The sequence below is a fragment of the Rhinolophus sinicus genome, chromosome 5 (assembly GCF_057876585.1).
Source record: "Rhinolophus sinicus isolate RSI-liver-muscle chromosome 5, RSI-T2T, whole genome shotgun sequence".
Lineage (NCBI taxonomy): Eukaryota > Metazoa > Chordata > Mammalia > Chiroptera > Rhinolophidae > Rhinolophus > Rhinolophus sinicus.
In genome coordinates this window covers 6,054,540-6,070,719 of record NC_142505.1, presented here as the reverse complement: position 1 = coordinate 6,070,719, position 16,180 = coordinate 6,054,540, and the positions used below count along the sequence as shown (strand labels likewise).

Here is a 16,180-nt window from a genome sequence, read left to right as displayed (position 1 = left end):
CTCTCTGGATCTGACAGGTTGCCCAGAACTGAGGCCCCTTGGGCTTGACTAAACAGAAAGTTGGAGACTCTAGGGGCCTCTACCCCAGATATCCCCCTCCAAACCTGACGCTCGGGGAAGGGACAGGCAGGTAGCTACATTTAAGTGTGATAGTAGTCAAGGGTGGGGGCCTGGAGGACTGCAGGCTTTGGGCTTCATTGGGACTAGGGCTCAATGCGGAGGCTATGGGAAGTGCATGAATGTTGCTGGATAAGGAACCGGCAAGGGGTTCCTGTAAGGTGAGCCAGGCAATCGCCTGACTTTCTCCCGCAGACGGCGGGACAGCAGCGGCCTGAGCCTCGGCAGGCCTCGATGGAGGGCGGCCCCAACCGGGCTGAGTTTAGAGGACAGCTCCACCGCCTTCGGCCACCAGAGGGCGCCGCAGCCCGCGCGCTCTGTCCCGCCCGGGTGGTCACGGAGGCTGACGTCATCGGGTCCCGCGGAGGGCGCGGAGCACAAAGGGAGCTTTGTGGGGCCGCGGGGGCTCAGCGCCCACCACCGGACAAAGCAGCCCGGGCCGGGGTCGGCGCCGCGAAGGCGGGGTGTTGGGAGGGTGGGGCCGGAGACCCGGGACCCCGCCTCCGCACACCTGCCAGTCGCCGGAGAGGCCTCGGGGCCCAGAGTGCTGGCAGGAGATGAGAGGCTGTAGCCGCCCCATCGGAAGGAGATCTACGCCCCCTAGTCCCCGTCCCCGCCCCAGTTCCCCGGGTCTTTCCTGCTACCCCTGCCTGGAGGGCTGAGGGCCGTTGGACAAGGAGAACAGGATCCCTGCCTTCTTTCAGCGGTCAGGCCTGGACCCCGCTGAGCCCCAGATATGCGGGTGGGTACCGACGCCCCCCAGCAGTGATGCCGGCCCAGCAGGAAGCTGGCACTGGAGATGGTTCCTTCCTTCCCTCCTGAGGGGGAACCCTACACAGAGGGACCATTGAGGGACTGGCACTGTCTGCCTGATGCACCCAGTGTCTTCCTCCTGGGTGGGCCATGCAGGATTCTAGCCAGGATCCCCTTGCACCCGGCTTGGCGGTAGTTCTGGGTGGGGTCCTGGCAAGCAGGGCTTCCCTGGGTGCAGACAACTAGGCCCCCACCTGCCCTTGGCCTTCCTACCCCTGCTCTGATTTCGAGGGCATAAGGCTCCATTGTCCCAGCACTGGCGGGGGCGGCCTCTCAATTCCTCCTTGTCTTTGGCTTTGGGAAATTCCCAGCCATGGGGGATGGAAGGCAGGGGGGCATCCCAGGTGTCCTGCACCCCAACAGGAGGGACTCCATGAGGTTGACTCTTGAGGATCCCCCACTACCTGGAGCTGTCCAGGGCTGGAACTCAGCCATCCCTCATCCCTGGGAGCAGCTGGGTGAGCGGAGATAGAGATTCAATGCTCTCTGCCTCTATGTCCCCCTGAGCTCTCCCAGCCTAAGGAGGTCCATCTTTCTGGCCCCACCAATGGGCAACTGCAGCTATGGGGGCCAGGTCTCTTAGGCTGGCAGAGCCAGGCAAGAGACCCAGGGTCCTGCTCCCAGACCAAGCCTGTGAGCCTGTGAGAGGTGGGCTGTCCCCAGCCAGTGGGGACTATTCTATGGCTGACCCATCTCTCAGAGGGCCCACCCCACTCCAAATAGTTGCTCAGGCTATTGATGTGGTGGCAGCCTTGGAATTTTTAACCCATTTGGGAGTGGGGAGACAGCTGGGAAGAGAGAAAGACAAGCTCGGAGTAGAGACGCCTGAAGAGGGGAGGGTGTAGGGAGACCCTGTGGGGAGGAGCCAGGCTGACAGCCACTCCCCAGCTCCCCTGGCCCAGACTCCCCCAGCAGACCAGTGGAGGCCCAGATGCCAGCTCCAGAATGGGAAGGGGGCCCCATTAGAACTGGGGCTTCTAGACTGCAGGGCTGTCAAGGCCTGGAGGAAGCCCTCTCACCATGTTCCAGGGCAGCCCCAATGGTTCCTCCTGATGTCATGAAAACCTACTCTCCTCAGAGCCCCTCAGAATTACCGCCCCCAACCCCAGTGTGCCAAGCCACCAAGGCTGGAGGATCCAAGCCCTGACTGCAGCCACCCAGCCTGTGGCATGGCCAGCCGGGTCCAAGTTGCCCTTGGAGTCAGGGAGAGGGCAGGCACAGAACGGCAGCTCCTCTTGGCTGAGTGGGTCCAGGCCCACTCCCAAACAGTTGACCCCCATCCTGTGTCTATTGCCCTAAAAGAGATCCCAGGGTCCTTCATCCCGGCCCTGGGGCTGTGCATTCTCCCAAACCCCCTTGGACAAGCCAACGCCCAATACACACGCAAAGAGGGCCTCAAGCCAGCTAGGGTATGTGTACAGGTCAGTGCATCCATGCCTACCAGCCACTCAGTTAATCACAGTGATGGACACCAGTGTCCCAGGGGACAGAGGTCAAGGCCACGGATCCCTTTCTTCCTGCCTTGGTTTTCCCCCTTGCATGAGATACAGTCCCACAGGTAATCTTGGATAAAAGAAAAATCAGTTTGACATCAATGGAAAGACACTGACTCTGTTTTATGACCTCATTGTGGGTAGACCAAGCTCAGGCTTGGGCCTCAGGCAGTTGGAGCTCCATGCTCCTAACGCCAAAGGCTGCCAGTTCAATTCCCACATGGGCCAATGAGCTGCACCCTCTACAGCTAAGATTGTGAACAACAGCTCTCCCTGGAGCTGGGCTGCCACGAGCCGCCAGAGGTTGGCATGAGCTGCTGTGAGCTGCCGTGGTATCATGCAGGGTATCATGTGGGGTCTCTAGTCCTGCTCCCCACATAAGAATGCAGGATATGGTGAGGCCAAAACGGAACACCAACAGAGCCATAGGTAGGGGAGTCATACCACTATATTCTCGCTGGCGGCTGGGTTGGAGACACAGGGAGCAAACATCCGCCAGTACGCCAAACAAGGGATCTTCCTGCACCCCAGTCTCACTGGTGGTTGGGCGAGACACACACAGGAAGTAGTAGCCACACGACGCGCAATCTGCCATCCACTTTTCTACCTGCCAACCAACCAGCGCAGCCGCGGCAGTTACATCAGCGGCTAATTGGCTAACTAGTTACAGCTGATGGCCAACCAGTCACAGCTGACAGCCATCTACTACCCAAGTCAGCACCTTTCCACATGAGGCTGAGAGCCTGGAAACTGCTCTCTGGGACTCTGTCCCCACATGTGGGCTACCGTGTGCTGCCATGTGCAGCCGGCAGCCATCGTGAGCAGCCGTGAGCTGCTGTGAGCGGCCAACCGACGACCGGCGACAGTCTGCCTCAGCCGAGAGGGGAGCGCAAGGCTCACAATACCAGCATGGGCCAAGGAGCTGTGTCCTACACAACTAGACTGAGAAACAACAGCTTGAAACGGAGTGGGGGGGGAGGCGGAAAAAGGGGGGGGGGAAGAAGTCAAGGCTTGAGGGGCTGGTGCAGGGTCAAAGAGGGGCCTGAGCTCTCCTTTCTCCCTCAGTCCCCCATCGCTACCTAGGCCCAGATAGGTGGAAGGGCTTCCTGCAGGCACTCTATCTCCTGCCTCTCTGTGCCTGTCCTCTCCTGGGTCCTTGGGTCCCCAGTGATGATCGCTGACAGCTGCTGAGGAACCCAGAGTCCTGCAGAGGCCTGAACCTGGTGTTACAGGCATTGGGGCTTCACAAAGAAGATGGATAGTGAATGGTGAGGAGTCCAGCAGGTGGCAGAGGGGCGGGCCTAACAGCTGGAGGGCAAGCAAAGTCCTGGCCAAGAAAGCTGCTGCCTCAGGCAGTGGGGTGGCTGGAGCACTGGCAGGCTGGCCAGGGCTGTTAGGCAGGAGTGGTGTGAAAGCCAGGCTCAGACCTGGGACCCCGCCCCCAGCTCTCTGAGTCAGGGGCTGGGGGTGCCTGTAGAAGGGAGGCCTCGAGAGGAGGAGGTGGCAGAAAGACCCCAGGGACACAGCTTGGGGTAGGATAAAGGGGTCAGGCATCAGTCTGCAGGGGGAGGAGGCGGGGCCTTGTCCTGCCTTCCACACACAGAAAGACCTCCCTGAGCTAGGGGATCTCTGGAGGAGGGGTGTGGGCTTGTGCCTGCTAGAGGGGTTGGAGACTTGTGCAGTAAGAAGACCGAGGAGTCCCCAGGTGCTGGGGAGGGAAGGAGGTTCAGGTGGAGGCTCAGGGAAGTCACTGTGCTGGGGTGGAGAGTGGGGGGTAGAAGGAAGTGCGGGGGAGGGAAGGGGACAGGAGAGGAGCCAAGCCTGAGAAGGGCCTCTCTAGGAGACACGACAGGGAATGGTCTCCCTCGAGGCTCCCAGGCCTGTATGCCACAGGATGTACAGTGCAGAGGTGGAAACGAGAGTGCACACCTGTGCGCACCCCCATCCACCAGTGTGCCAAACCTGCCCAGTCCCCCATCCACACCACCGCAGGACAGTGTGCAGAGCCATCTGAGAGGTTCTGTCTCCCCCTAGGGACACACAGCTGAGGAGTGAAGAGGTCAGGATTCAGCCCCGCCTCTCCCCAGACTACTAGGGGGATAATCCCTGGGCACCCCTCACATGCCAGAGTATGGGGAGCTCCCCCCACAACTGCACACCTGGGAATGCAGCATTGTGTTAATGTATGTTAATGAGTATAGTGGGTTACTGGAGTCCACTTTTGCAGCATTCCTGGCACCGCCCTCCCCCCTCCCCCAGGCTATGAAGGAGGAGGGGAGAGGGAGGCCCCACCTCCAGACCCCTCCCCTCCCCTCTGCTGGGCAATGAAGAAAACAGGAGTGAAGAGCTGTGATGTGGCTGGTGGAGGGGGGGGGAGGCTGCCCCATCCCAGAGGGGTTGACCTCAGCCGGGGAGGAATGTGCAGGAGGCGGAGGGCTGGGGTGGAGTGGGTGGGGGCAGGGCCACAGCCAGAGGCCCAGGGTTCCTGGTGGCCCCTCCTTCAGCCCCTCCACCTCAGCTCTGAAATGGCCCTCAGAAGGGAAGGGGAACGGGCAAGGAAGGGAAGAGCTGATCTTTCCAAAAAGGTGGGCCAGGGGTCCCCTGGGAGCGTGGAGGCCAGGCTGGGGGTGGGTGGGGAAGTGCCTCGACAGACCCTTTCCCAGGAGACCCCCTGGGGTGGGTGGTAGAGTGTCAGGGAAGTAGGTCTTGCTTAGGTTCTCTCCAGGCCCACTTTCCACTGCCCCTGGCCCCCCCCCCCCCCCATGGCTAAGCTAGCCGGGAGCTTGTCCTTGTACCCACGTGGCCAGAACGGGAAAGCTGGAGCCACCAGCCTTGATGGCTAAAGCAGGTGTGAGTTGGGAGCCAAGGTGACCCAGCCCAGGCTGGGCACTGGGAGGCTGGGCTGCCGCCTTCCTCAGATGAGTGATCTATAGTCCAGGCAGGGTGCAGGGGGCAGGCCCAGCTGGTGAGAGGTAGGCCGGTGCTGGCACTTGGCACAACAATCCAGTTATTTCCAGGAGGAAAAACTGAGGCCTTGGCAGGCTGTGCCCCTGACAACAGCAGCAGGACAAGAAGCAGGCAGGCCTTTACCCACAGATGCCCTGGCAGAGGGTGGAGGCCCAGGAGCCTGGGATGGCCCTAGGGCAGGGGTGCAGGAAGGAGTAGGGACCCCAAATGCCTCCCCTGGTTTGTCCCATTCTGTGGAGACACAGGCCCTGGCTGCTTATTTCCAGAATCCCTGGGGACTTCCAGAGCCCAGTGTGACCCACAGCCAATGACCCTTCTCCATGAGTGCTGTGTCCATGAGGTCCCTACTCAGGGCCTGGCATACACTTGGACCTGGGCCTGAGGAGCAGAAAGGACCCCTTGTGGGAGAGGGACAACTTAAGCTGCTACTCCTGGGGATCCCCCTTCCTGCTCCAGGGAGGGGACACATCTAGTGGAAGGCAATGCAAAGGGCTCAGGTGGCCTAGGGACAGCCCAGTTGCCTTGGCTGGGGGTTGAGTCCCAGGGTGTTGGGAAGATGGTGGGGGAGTCCTAGTCCCATTTCTCAGTATGGTCACAGGACTAGGGTGGGTGGGGGTGGGTAGACTGAAACAGGCTGGGACCCTGGGCCTGAAGAACTAAAAGCAGTGGGGGCAGGTAGGGGGCACAGCAGGGGTGGGTGGGGATCTCAAAGGCACTTGCTGATCTTGGCTACTTGGGTGGAAAATTATAAACAGCCAAAGAATTTTGTTTGCTTGCATGGGGCCAGGGGAGGCTGCCCAGGTCCAAGGCAAGAGAGCCTGGGAGGAAGGACAGGCCACATCCCGGAAGCCCAGGAGCTCAGGGAGGGGTGCGTCCCTCTACTCCCCTTCCTGAAGGCCCCTAGTCCTCCCAGTGACCCCTACACTTCCCTGCCAGCCAGCCAGCCAGCCAGGCCAGGCACACTAAGCCCTGAGGCTCAGGATAAAGGCATGCATGGCCCCACCCTGGCTGGGCAGACACTTCTACTGCCTACTGCCGGGGACTTGGCAGGAAATGGGCAGCAGAACTATGTGCATCTGAAGTGGCCGCACAGCTTCCCTTGCTGACCCCTGAGGAGCTGCTGACCGGCCTTGGGGACGTTGCAGGAGGATGCCCTTTGGGAGGATTGAAAAGTGGAAGCCCATCCTCCAGCCCTGGCATGTTCACCCCGGTGGACCTGAGGTCCCCACTCGGCCATTGTCAACATTCAGCCTTTCCAAAGAAGTACCCCCGGCAGTACAGTGTGTGTCCATCAGAATCAGCTTTAAGCCAAGTCCCCAGACCCTTCCCAACTGAGGTGCTGAGGTGCAGGAGCCCTGTCCTCGCTGTGACAGAGGCCCCCTTGGGTACCTTGTTCTGTGTTTGGTGGGGCAGTTCCTCCCACCTTCAACCTAGAAGAAAGACTGGAGTCACAGAGCTGGCACAGCATGCCCCTCACCTCCATTCAGGACTGGGTGTCTGGATGGGCCCACACCCTGCAGTGCACATAAGACTTACTGGGCTTCCGGGATCTGCTGACTACTGCTCTGCCTGCCCCTCTCTGGCCCTCCTGTCCCTGGAGCTGGTAGGAGTCTATTGCTTCTTCCTCCTTTGCCTTGACTGGTAGCGCCACTTCCAGGACCGCTGCTTGGGCCCTACTGCCCTGAGGACTGACGGGAGGGGTCGCCCCTACTCGCCCCTCCCTTGTGCCCACTCCACTCCAGCTGGGCCACCATCGCCAGCCATCCCGGCTGCCAGCCCAGTCACTCGATCTGCCTGCCCCACCCCGTAAACTTGACGGCGTGTGTGGGGCGGTGGCTGGCTTGGTGGGGGCGGGGGCTGCTCCTTAAAGGAGCCGTCAGAGGGTGCCCTGAAGCCCCTAGGCTTCTCCCCTTCTCCAGGGTGAGAAGGAGCTAGGGTGGGGGGAGGCGCTGCTGCCAGAGGAGTGCTTGGAAGAGTGTGGGAAGGCAGCCAGGTGTGTTGTGGCATCACAGACTTCACAGGCCCAGAAGAGGCAGAGGCAACGGCAAGGGTCAGTGGAGGGAAGGAGGGAGGTGGGAGTCCCAGCATGGGAGGGGGCCAGGAGCTACAGAGCCGGGCAGGGGCATGAGTGGTCTGAAACATGCTTCGGCAGCTGTGCCCCTTGCTTTATTGCACTCCACAACCTTGTCCCACACCAGCGCTCCTGTGCCCAGCACCTGTCCGGCCAGCCTCTGGAAAGGAGATGGGCATCGCAGCCAGAGCCTGGCCTCATCTGAGGTGCAGGGAAGGGCTCTGGCTCAGAGAGATGGAGGGGCTCAAAGATGGGGAAACCCTAAGGGCGAGGGCAGGGGGAAGGGCAGCTCCTCCAGCTGGGGGAGAGGCTTCCTCAGGCCCTTGGCTCTCCCCACTTGATTTCTCTTGGGTCTGAAGTCTGAGCTCACCGAATTTCTATGTGTGACCAGCCCCTTGCACCCTCTAGGATGAGGAGAGAGAGAGGCCAGCTTGAGCTGGGGCTGTTGGATCTGAGTGGCAGGAGCCCCAAGTCAGAGCTGGGGCTTCAGCCTGGGTCCTGGGCAGCTCTTTTCCCTCTGGGAAATGGGTTGAAGGCAGTGATTGACTGAGACCGCAGTTGTTTTTGCTCCCCTGCATGTACAGAGACATGCATACACTCAGCCGTGCACACACATCTGCACGTGCAGACATTGTGACACACATCAGTACCCAGTGCACATCACACAGACATACACTGCATGGACATACATGCAATGCCATGTATGCCCACACGCACATGCCACGTGGCCTCACATAGATATGTACACCTGTGCGTGCATACACACTACACACACACGTGCAATACACATATACAAAGGGACCCTCAGCAACGTTCACCCTCACAGGCGCCCACACCTCTCTTCCTCTGTGGGCCTGTGGCTACATAGCCATCTCTAGAGGGCTGACTCCCTCCTGTTGCTTTCACTCCCATGACTGGCTTGTTTTGCTCTTTGCACTTGCCGTTCTCTAAAACACACCCATCTGACTCGTTGTTGGCACTCTGCCCCCTCCTGCATGGGGACCTTGTCTGTGTCCCCCAGTGCCCCCAGCCCAAGTTCCAGGCTGGCATGAAGTAAGAGCACAGAATGTGTGAATTAATGTCTGAGTGTGTATACGGGAGGGCGGGTTACTGGGGAGGGTGACGTGGTGGTGGTGGGACTAGTGCCTGCCAGTACCGGGGTGACCCTGCGGGTGTGCCCAGCGTGGGTGTGTCTGTGATTGTGGCCAGGCGGGGCACCCTCCAAGGGAGGGGAGGGTTCGGAAGTGGAATGCCACCCCCTAGCCTCTTTCCCCTAGGGGTGTAATCTGATCCCTGGGGACTCCCCCCTAGCCTCCCGCCCTCGCCCTGTCCTTGCTGCTACTCCTTTTCCAGATCCCGGGGCAGAGTCCAGGGCGGCTCAAGTCTCCTCACACGCCTGCTGAACCCTGAGCGCCCTGAGCCGGGATGGGGCAGGCGGAGGCTGCCGCCATGATCCCAGGCCTGGTCCTGCTCTGGACAGCAGTGCTGGGGGGTGCCTCCCCCAGCCCCCCACGCCTTCGGCTCTCCTTCCAAGGTAGGCGCACCTGGTATGCAGGAAAGCCCAGCTCAGGGTGGGCAGGAAAGGGGCCTAATGTGGGTAGGGGGCATTGTATTTGCTGCTACACATGTGTGTACCACCTGACCCAGTTTGGATTGCGAACACTCTCAGGCCATCTTCAGTTAACCCTGTCTTGGCCTCAGTCTCCACCCTCTTTGCCCACATTCTCCCCGTGCTGTCCCAGAAAGACCACTTCTGTCCCCATGGCAACAGATCCTGCCTCTGTCCCATCCCTTACTCCCAGGGAAGTTGAGGAGTGGGGGCCGTTAGAGCCCCCTTCCCACACCCCCTACATAGAAGCGTGGTCACTAGGCAGTGGCATCACACTGAGCTTAGGCTGGTGGCAGAGAACCCTCAACCTGACTTGGGGGGTGGGTTTCCAGCTTGCCTTACATTCCTGGCCTCCCCCAGAACCCTGGCCTCCCAGTGTGCCCGCCTGGAGACATTTCTTGTCCAAGCACGCCCAAGGAGCTCAACCTTCCTTCCCCTGGGGGTGGGGGGGGTGGCTGCACTGCCCACCCTTGAAGCTTCACACATGGGTGGGCCTGCCTTCATGTGTAAACTCACATGCATGTAAATTCACGTGTGTGGGTCAGGTCACATGTACCTTGGCATGTGAATGAGACAACAGGCAGGGCCTGGGGGAAGCTTCCAGTAGCAAATCCTCAGTGGTGTGCCCACCTTGTAGAGCTCCAGGCACGCCATGGTCTCCGGACCTTCAGGCTGGCAAAGACCTGCTGTTACGAAGCTTTGCTAGTGGATGAGGAGCGTGGACGCCTGTTTGTGGGTGCTGAGAACCACGTGGCCTCCCTCAGCCTGGACAACATCAGCAAGCGGGCCAAGAAGGTGCCAAGGATCCCCAGCCTCAGCGATACCCAGGGAAAGAGCCCCGGGACCCCACTCCAGACTGCCTGGAGATACCTAGGGGGATGGGTCCCGAGTGGACATCCTCAACATAGAGACCATCTGAAGTCGCTGACCTGTGTTCCCCCCTCCCCCAACCTCCCATAGCTGGCCTGGCCGGCCCCTGTGGAATGGCGAGAGGAGTGCAACTGGGCAGGAAAGGACATTGGTGTGAGTGTTGGCTGCTGGGGTAGGAGTGGGGAGGGTCATCCCCTCACTGTATAGACAGGGCAGTGCTAAAACAGAGGCCTGCCTGTTCTGCCTGGGATGGGGGCAGGGAGGTTGAGGTGGTTGAAGTCTGGAGGTAGTGAGTCAGGGGGTGTTCATGTGATTCTTCTTGGGGGCCTGTGAGTCATAGGGGGCAATGCAGGGCTCTGTTTCCCCATGTATCCATTCTGGGGAAGGTGGGCTGGGCTGGGCACCAGCACCCAGGTCCCTATAGCCCGTGTTGGTACTTGCCAGGGCTGAAGCAGAAGAAAGAAAGGGGTAGGGGTGCCACTGGTGAGCTGGAGCCTCTTAAGGCTGCCTCCCTACTCCTGCCTCATTGTCCCTGACCCTGCCTGCCCACTAGACTGAGTGCATGAACTTCGTGAAGATGCTGCATGCCTACAACCGCACCCACTTGCTGGCCTGTGGCACAGGGGCCTTCCACCCAACCTGTGCATTTGTGGAGGTGGGCCACCGGCTGGAGGTAAGGCCAGATTCAGGCAGAAAGGGAGGTCGGGAGAGTGAAGAAGGGCCTGGCTATAACAACTTCCCCCACCTCCCAGGAGCCCGTGCTCCGGCTGGACCTTCAAAAGCTAGAGGATGGCAAGGGCAAGAGTCCTTATGACCCCAGGCATCAAGCAGCCTCCGTGCTGGTGGGTAAGTCCAAAGGCTGGGACCCCGACAGAACTCCTGGAACCCCTAAGGGACTCTAGAACTTCACCAAGTCCCAAGACCCTCCCTAGAGCCCCAGGGATCCTCCATAGGCTCACTGACTCCCCAAGAGCCCCCAGAGCTCCACAACCCCTTCCCTCAGAACCTTCAGCCTTGGCTAAGCAGCCCTTGCCCCGTCTGCAGGGGAAGAGCTATACTCGGGGGTGGCTGCAGACCTCATGGGCCGGGACTTCACCATCTTCCGCAGCCTGGGCCCGCGTCCGAGTCTCCGAACAGAACCACATGATTCCCGCTGGCTCAACGGTGAAAGGCTGGTGGGGCTGGTGGGAGAAGGCCCTCATCCTCCACAGGGCAGGGCTGAGTGAGGTCCATAAAAGAAGTGAACAATGGGTGCAGCCGGGTTTCACCAAGTGCTACCATGTGGCAGGCCTTGTGCTAGGCACTGGGGTAGTAGGGCAGATGAGACATGCCCTCTTTGAGTTCACAGGCCTCCTAACAAATATAAGATCAATTTCAATGGCCATGAGACCAATGAGAGAATAGAGAGGAGGGGGAAAGGTGGTAGTGGTAGGAAGTTTGGGGAAAAGAATCCATTCTGCTGAGGAGAGATGTGAGCTAATTCCCAAAGCACAGCAGGATTGAGGGAAGAGCATTCCAGGCAGAGAGAAAAACTAGTGCAAAGGCCCTGGGGCAGGAACAAACCAAGGAACAGATTCATGAAGGGAGTAATGATAAGGGGCCTGGACTGTCAGGGGCCAGGGTATTTATTCTGAGAGTAATGGCACCCAATAGAGTTCTTGAAACAGGAGTGGGGGCATCTGCTTCCTGCTAGAGAGGAAGACTCTTGAGTGAAGGTAAAACCAGGTACCCCGTCTCCCTCCTTTCTTGGCCCACAGGCCTGGGGAACTATCAGGGGCAAGGTAAGAGGGTTGTACCTGGCAGAAGCTCCCTCCTCCTGCGTGCCCAAGTAGCCATGGTCTCTGCTGCCCTCTCGTGGCTGCTTCCTGACTCGCAGGCCCTGAACCTTTGGAGTCTGTTCACGTGGACCGCCATCTGAACTTGATCCTAGAGGTTGGGTAGTTGGCTGCTGCCTGTGGGACTGTTGTGAGAGTTAGAGGAGGCAGCACCTGGGTCTCCTGTGGAGTGGGGGTGGGGAGGAGGCCAGGACCTCGCTGACACCACGCCTCCTGCCGTGGCCAGAGCCCAAGTTCGTCAAGGTCTTTTGGATTCCTGAGAGTGAGAACCCAGATGATGACAAGATCTACTTCTTCTTCCGTGAGTTGGCAGTGGAGGCTGCACCGGCACTGGGACGCCTGTCAGTGTCCCGTGTTGGCCAGATCTGCCGGGTGAGGAGACCTTGGCCCGCATCTGTTGACTCCCGCCCTGCCCCTTTGTCCTTAGAGGACTTGCCCTCATCTCCTCCTATTGACCCCACAGAATGACGTGGGTGGGCAGCGCAGCCTGGTCAACAAGTGGACCACTTTCCTGAAGGCGCGGCTGGTGTGCTCCGTGCCAGGTGTGGCGGGTGACACACACTTCGACCAGCTCCGTGAGTGCAAGGAGTGGAGAGTGGAGTTGGGGGAGAGAGTGCAGGGGCACAGATCCTGGAGCCTGGCTGGCCTGTGGGGCTGTGGGCTCTCCCCCAACTAGGTCCTTTCCCTGCAGAGGATGTGTTCCTGCTGTCCTCCAGAGACCGCTGGACCCCACTGCTCTATGCTATCTTCTCCACTTCCAGGTGAGGGTTGGGGGGTAGCCGGGTGGGGCCGGCTGGGCTCTGCTGGGCCCTTCACTCCGCTCACATCTTCGCCTGCAGTGGCATCTTCCAGGGTTCCGCAGTGTGCGTGTACAGCATGAATGATGTGCGCCGGGCCTTCCTTGGACCCTTTGCACACAAGGAGGGGCCCATGCACCAGTGGGTATCCTACCAGGGTCGTGTCCCTTACCCCCGGCCTGGCATGGTACGTAGCCCAGGGACCCCCATCACAACCCACTGAAAGCCTCAGGGATAGAGAACTTGGCCTGGGGTCTTTTTGATAAATATGGCTTCTTCTTTTTGCTATGGGTGGAAGAAACGTCACCTTCATCCGACAGGACCCCAGGGGAAGGCCACATGTCCTCCTCAGACTCCCAAGGGCAAGGCTGGGTCTCTGTCCAATACACCCACCCACATATAGATACACTCCAGGTTCCCGGAGCTTTGCGGATGGCTGCCCACCAGGCGCTCATCCCCACATCCCTGTCGTGCCTCCTTCCTATCCCCCAGTGTCCCAGCAAGACCTTTGGCACCTTCAGTTCCACCAAGGATTTTCCTGATGATGTCATCCAGTTTGCCCGGAACCACCCCCTCATGTACAATTCAGTCCTGCCCGTGGGGGGGCGCCCTCTCTTCCTACAAGTGGGTGCCGGGTACACCTTCACCCAGATTGCTGCAGACCGCGTAGCAGCAGCTGACGGACACTACGACGTCCTCTTCATTGGCACAGGTCAGGGTCCTGCCAGAACCACCCACCAGACCCAGTCTAGGCTCTTTGGCTTGTTAATGGAAGCGCCCCATGTTCAGTCCTCTCTCCAGGCCCTTGCTGGGGCTGTGCCCCCATCTCCTTCTGGATGCTGCTCTGATTGATTTTTCCAACCCACATTCTCCACCGACCCAACCATGTTGAGGGTAGAGGCCTCCGAGATGAAGAGACCCCTGGCCTTAGCTGTCAGGGAACACAAGGAGTCACTCACCCCTCCTCATCCCTGCAGATGCTGGCACCGTGCTGAAGGTGATCTCGGTCCCCAAGGGCAGCCAGCCTAATGCTGAGGGGCTGCTCCTGGAGGAGCTGCAGGTGTTTGAGGTGAGACCTAATCCTCCCTCCCCTTCCTGTCACCTGGGCTTCCTCCACTCCACTCAGCCCTGATCCCAGTGCCCCTTCTCTCTCAGGACTCTGCCGCTGTCACCAGCATGCAAATCTCTTCCAAGAGGGTAAGTGATCAGAAGTTTTAGGGGTGCCATGGACACGAGGGTGCCCAGGCGCCGCTACCTCCATGCTTCCCTTGGTAGTTTGAAGCCTGGGGTTTGAGTATAGGCTCTGCCTTCACTAGACTGTGTGACCTGAGACCTCAGTGTTCCCATCTGTCAAGTGGGGAAGGGATCCCTGACCGATGGGAGGTGGGCACAGGGCCGCCTTCGGTCACCCCGGAGCCCCTCGTGCCCCCTAGCACCAGCTGTACGTAGCCTCACGGAGCGCAGTGGCCCAGATCCCGTTGCACCGCTGCGCTGCCCACGGCCGCGCCTGCGCTGAATGTTGCCTGGCGCGTGACCCCTACTGCGCCTGGGACGGGGCCGCGTGCACACGCTTCCAGCCCAGTGGCAAGAGGTGGGCAGGGTTGTGGCGGGCCGCTGGGAGGGAGTCCCTGGCTAAAAGAAGAGGGGCTCAGGGAAGCTCCAATGTTCCCCGCAGGCGGTTCCGGAGGCAAGACATAAAGAACGGCGACCCCAGAACGCTGTGCTCTGGGGGTGAGTGCCCAGCTGCCCCCATCTCTTAGTCCTTGAAGACGCCCCACCCCGCCCTGCCTGGCCTGTATCTGACATTCATTCCCTTTGCCCCCAGACTCGTCACATCCCGCATTGCTGGAGCGGAAAGTGTTAGGTGTGGAGGGCGGCAGCGCCTTCCTGGAGTGTGAGCCTCGCTCGCTGCAGGCGCATGTGGAGTGGACCTTCCATCGCGCAGGGGAGACAGCCGGCATCCCGGTGAGCCTGGTGGTGGTGGTGGTGGTTGTGGTGGTGGTGGGGAACCTCCCAACCATGCCCTTGTCGGGCTCTTTACATCCAGTAGAGGCTCCGCCCTGACTAATGAGGCCCTGGCCGCCTCCCCACATCTAGATGAGGTCTAGCCCCACCTAGTGCGGCTCCATCAACCCTGATCCCTTTCTTCCTATTTCACCTGCACTCCACATCCTGGTGAGGCCTGTTCCGGCTAACTAGACCACACACCACCACCACCCACCCACCCACCCACCCACCCACACACACACACACACACACACACACACACTCGCGCGCGCGCGCGCGCGCCCCGTCGCTGACCCTTGCCTCTACTGGCTCACGGTGGCGCCCGGGAGCGGTGTTCCCGACCTTACCGCGCCTCACTCTGGCGGGGCCTACAGGTGCCGGCGGAGGAGCGCATGGAGCGCACTACGCGGGGGCTGCTGTTGCGCGGCCTGCGACGCGGGGACTCAGGCGCGTACCTGTGTACAGCAGTGGAGCAGGGCTTTTCGCAGCCGCTGCGTCGCCTGGTGCTGCACGTACTGAGTGCTGCGCAGGCCGAAAGGCTGGCCCGGACCGAGGAGGCTGCGCCCGTCGCGCCACCGGGCCCCAAGCTCTGGTACCGGGACTTCCTACAGCTGGTGGAGCCCGGTGGCGGTGGCGCAAGCTCCCTGCGAATGTGTCGACCGCAGCCCGCGCCGCGCCCACCGCTTCCTGAGTCGCAGAGAAAGGGTCGCAACCGGCGGACGCACGCCCCCGAGCCGCGCGCTGAGCGGGGGCCACGCAGCGCAGCGCACTGGTGACTCGGCAGTCCCCACGCCGGGGCTGGGGAGATGAGACGACTGGCGGGAGAGGGGCGGACAGACCCTGGGAAAAGACAGCTAGGGGTCGGGCACACAGCGGCCCCCGGCCAACCGAGACACCGTCGGACAGGCTCTGGCAGTGGGGCAGACGCGCCAGCTTATTTATTAACAGTGGATAACCCTTGAATGTAGCCCGGGGAGGGGCAGCTCAGGCCAGGCACAGGGTCTGGCTGGTCAGGAGAAGGCAAAGAATCAGGGCTCCAGAGCAACGACCTGGACTGGAGAGGTGCCGGGAGTCCCCACCCTGGGAGAAGGACCGTCTCCTTGGGCAATGAGCAGAAAGCTGTGAACAGGCTGGGCTGGTGGGGGGGGTGGGGCAGGCCGACTGTACTAATGCAATAAACTCATTATCAGCTGAAGCTGGAATGGCCCCAGCAGACAACCACTGGTCCTAGGTCTTGCTGTGTGGCCTTGGTTACCTTCCTAGCAGTTTCAGGACCTCAGTTTCTTCTAAAGATGCTGTGGTGAGGATTAAAGGTGGTTACCATGTGACTGAGTAGATTCTGTAGGGCCTGTGGGGATACTGACATGCACAGTAAATTCTGAATAATATAATTTCTGGACTAAGTGCTATGAATAAAATTGGGTGATATGGAAAAGAATGTGAGCAGAAGGCCTCACTGAGGGGATGACATTTGAGCTAAATAACAAGGAGCCAGTCATGGGAATATCTGGGAGCAGAGCATTTCCAGAGGGAAGAGCCAGTGCAAAGTTCCTGAGGTGGGCACTAGCTTGCTGTGTTTGAGGAACATCAGGTAGGCCAGT

The 16,180-nt window shown here is 60.2% G+C and overlaps 1 protein-coding gene across 4 annotated transcripts; it reads left to right on the top strand.

The window, feature by feature from the left end:
• The first annotated feature begins 4,881 nt into the window (after nt 1-4,881).
• On the top strand, nt 4,882-15,970 carry SEMA3B (semaphorin 3B). Of its 4 annotated transcripts, none has more exons than XM_074312286.2 (19): nt 4,894-5,008; nt 6,804-6,993; nt 8,815-8,995; nt 9,708-9,865; nt 10,031-10,093; nt 10,494-10,613; nt 10,693-10,786; nt 10,985-11,104; nt 12,002-12,147; nt 12,239-12,350; nt 12,467-12,536; nt 12,615-12,759; nt 13,065-13,284; nt 13,550-13,641; nt 13,728-13,769; nt 14,006-14,163; nt 14,248-14,303; nt 14,398-14,537; nt 14,954-15,970. In XM_074312286.2, exons 3-19 carry the CDS (start codon nt 8,887-8,889, stop codon nt 15,353-15,355), a joined length of 2,247 nt encoding a protein of 748 aa, XP_074168387.1. In that variant the 5' UTR covers nt 4,894-5,008; nt 6,804-6,993; nt 8,815-8,886; the 3' UTR covers nt 15,356-15,970. The 4 variants fall into 4 exon arrangements, with proteins under 4 accessions (XP_019579333.2, XP_074168387.1, XP_074168386.1 ...); XM_074312285.2 differs by having other exon boundaries at nt 4,901-5,008; nt 6,878-6,993; XM_019723774.3 differs by lacking the exon at nt 6,804-6,993 and having other exon boundaries at nt 4,882-5,008.
• Nucleotides 15,971-16,180: the final 210 nt, after the last annotated feature.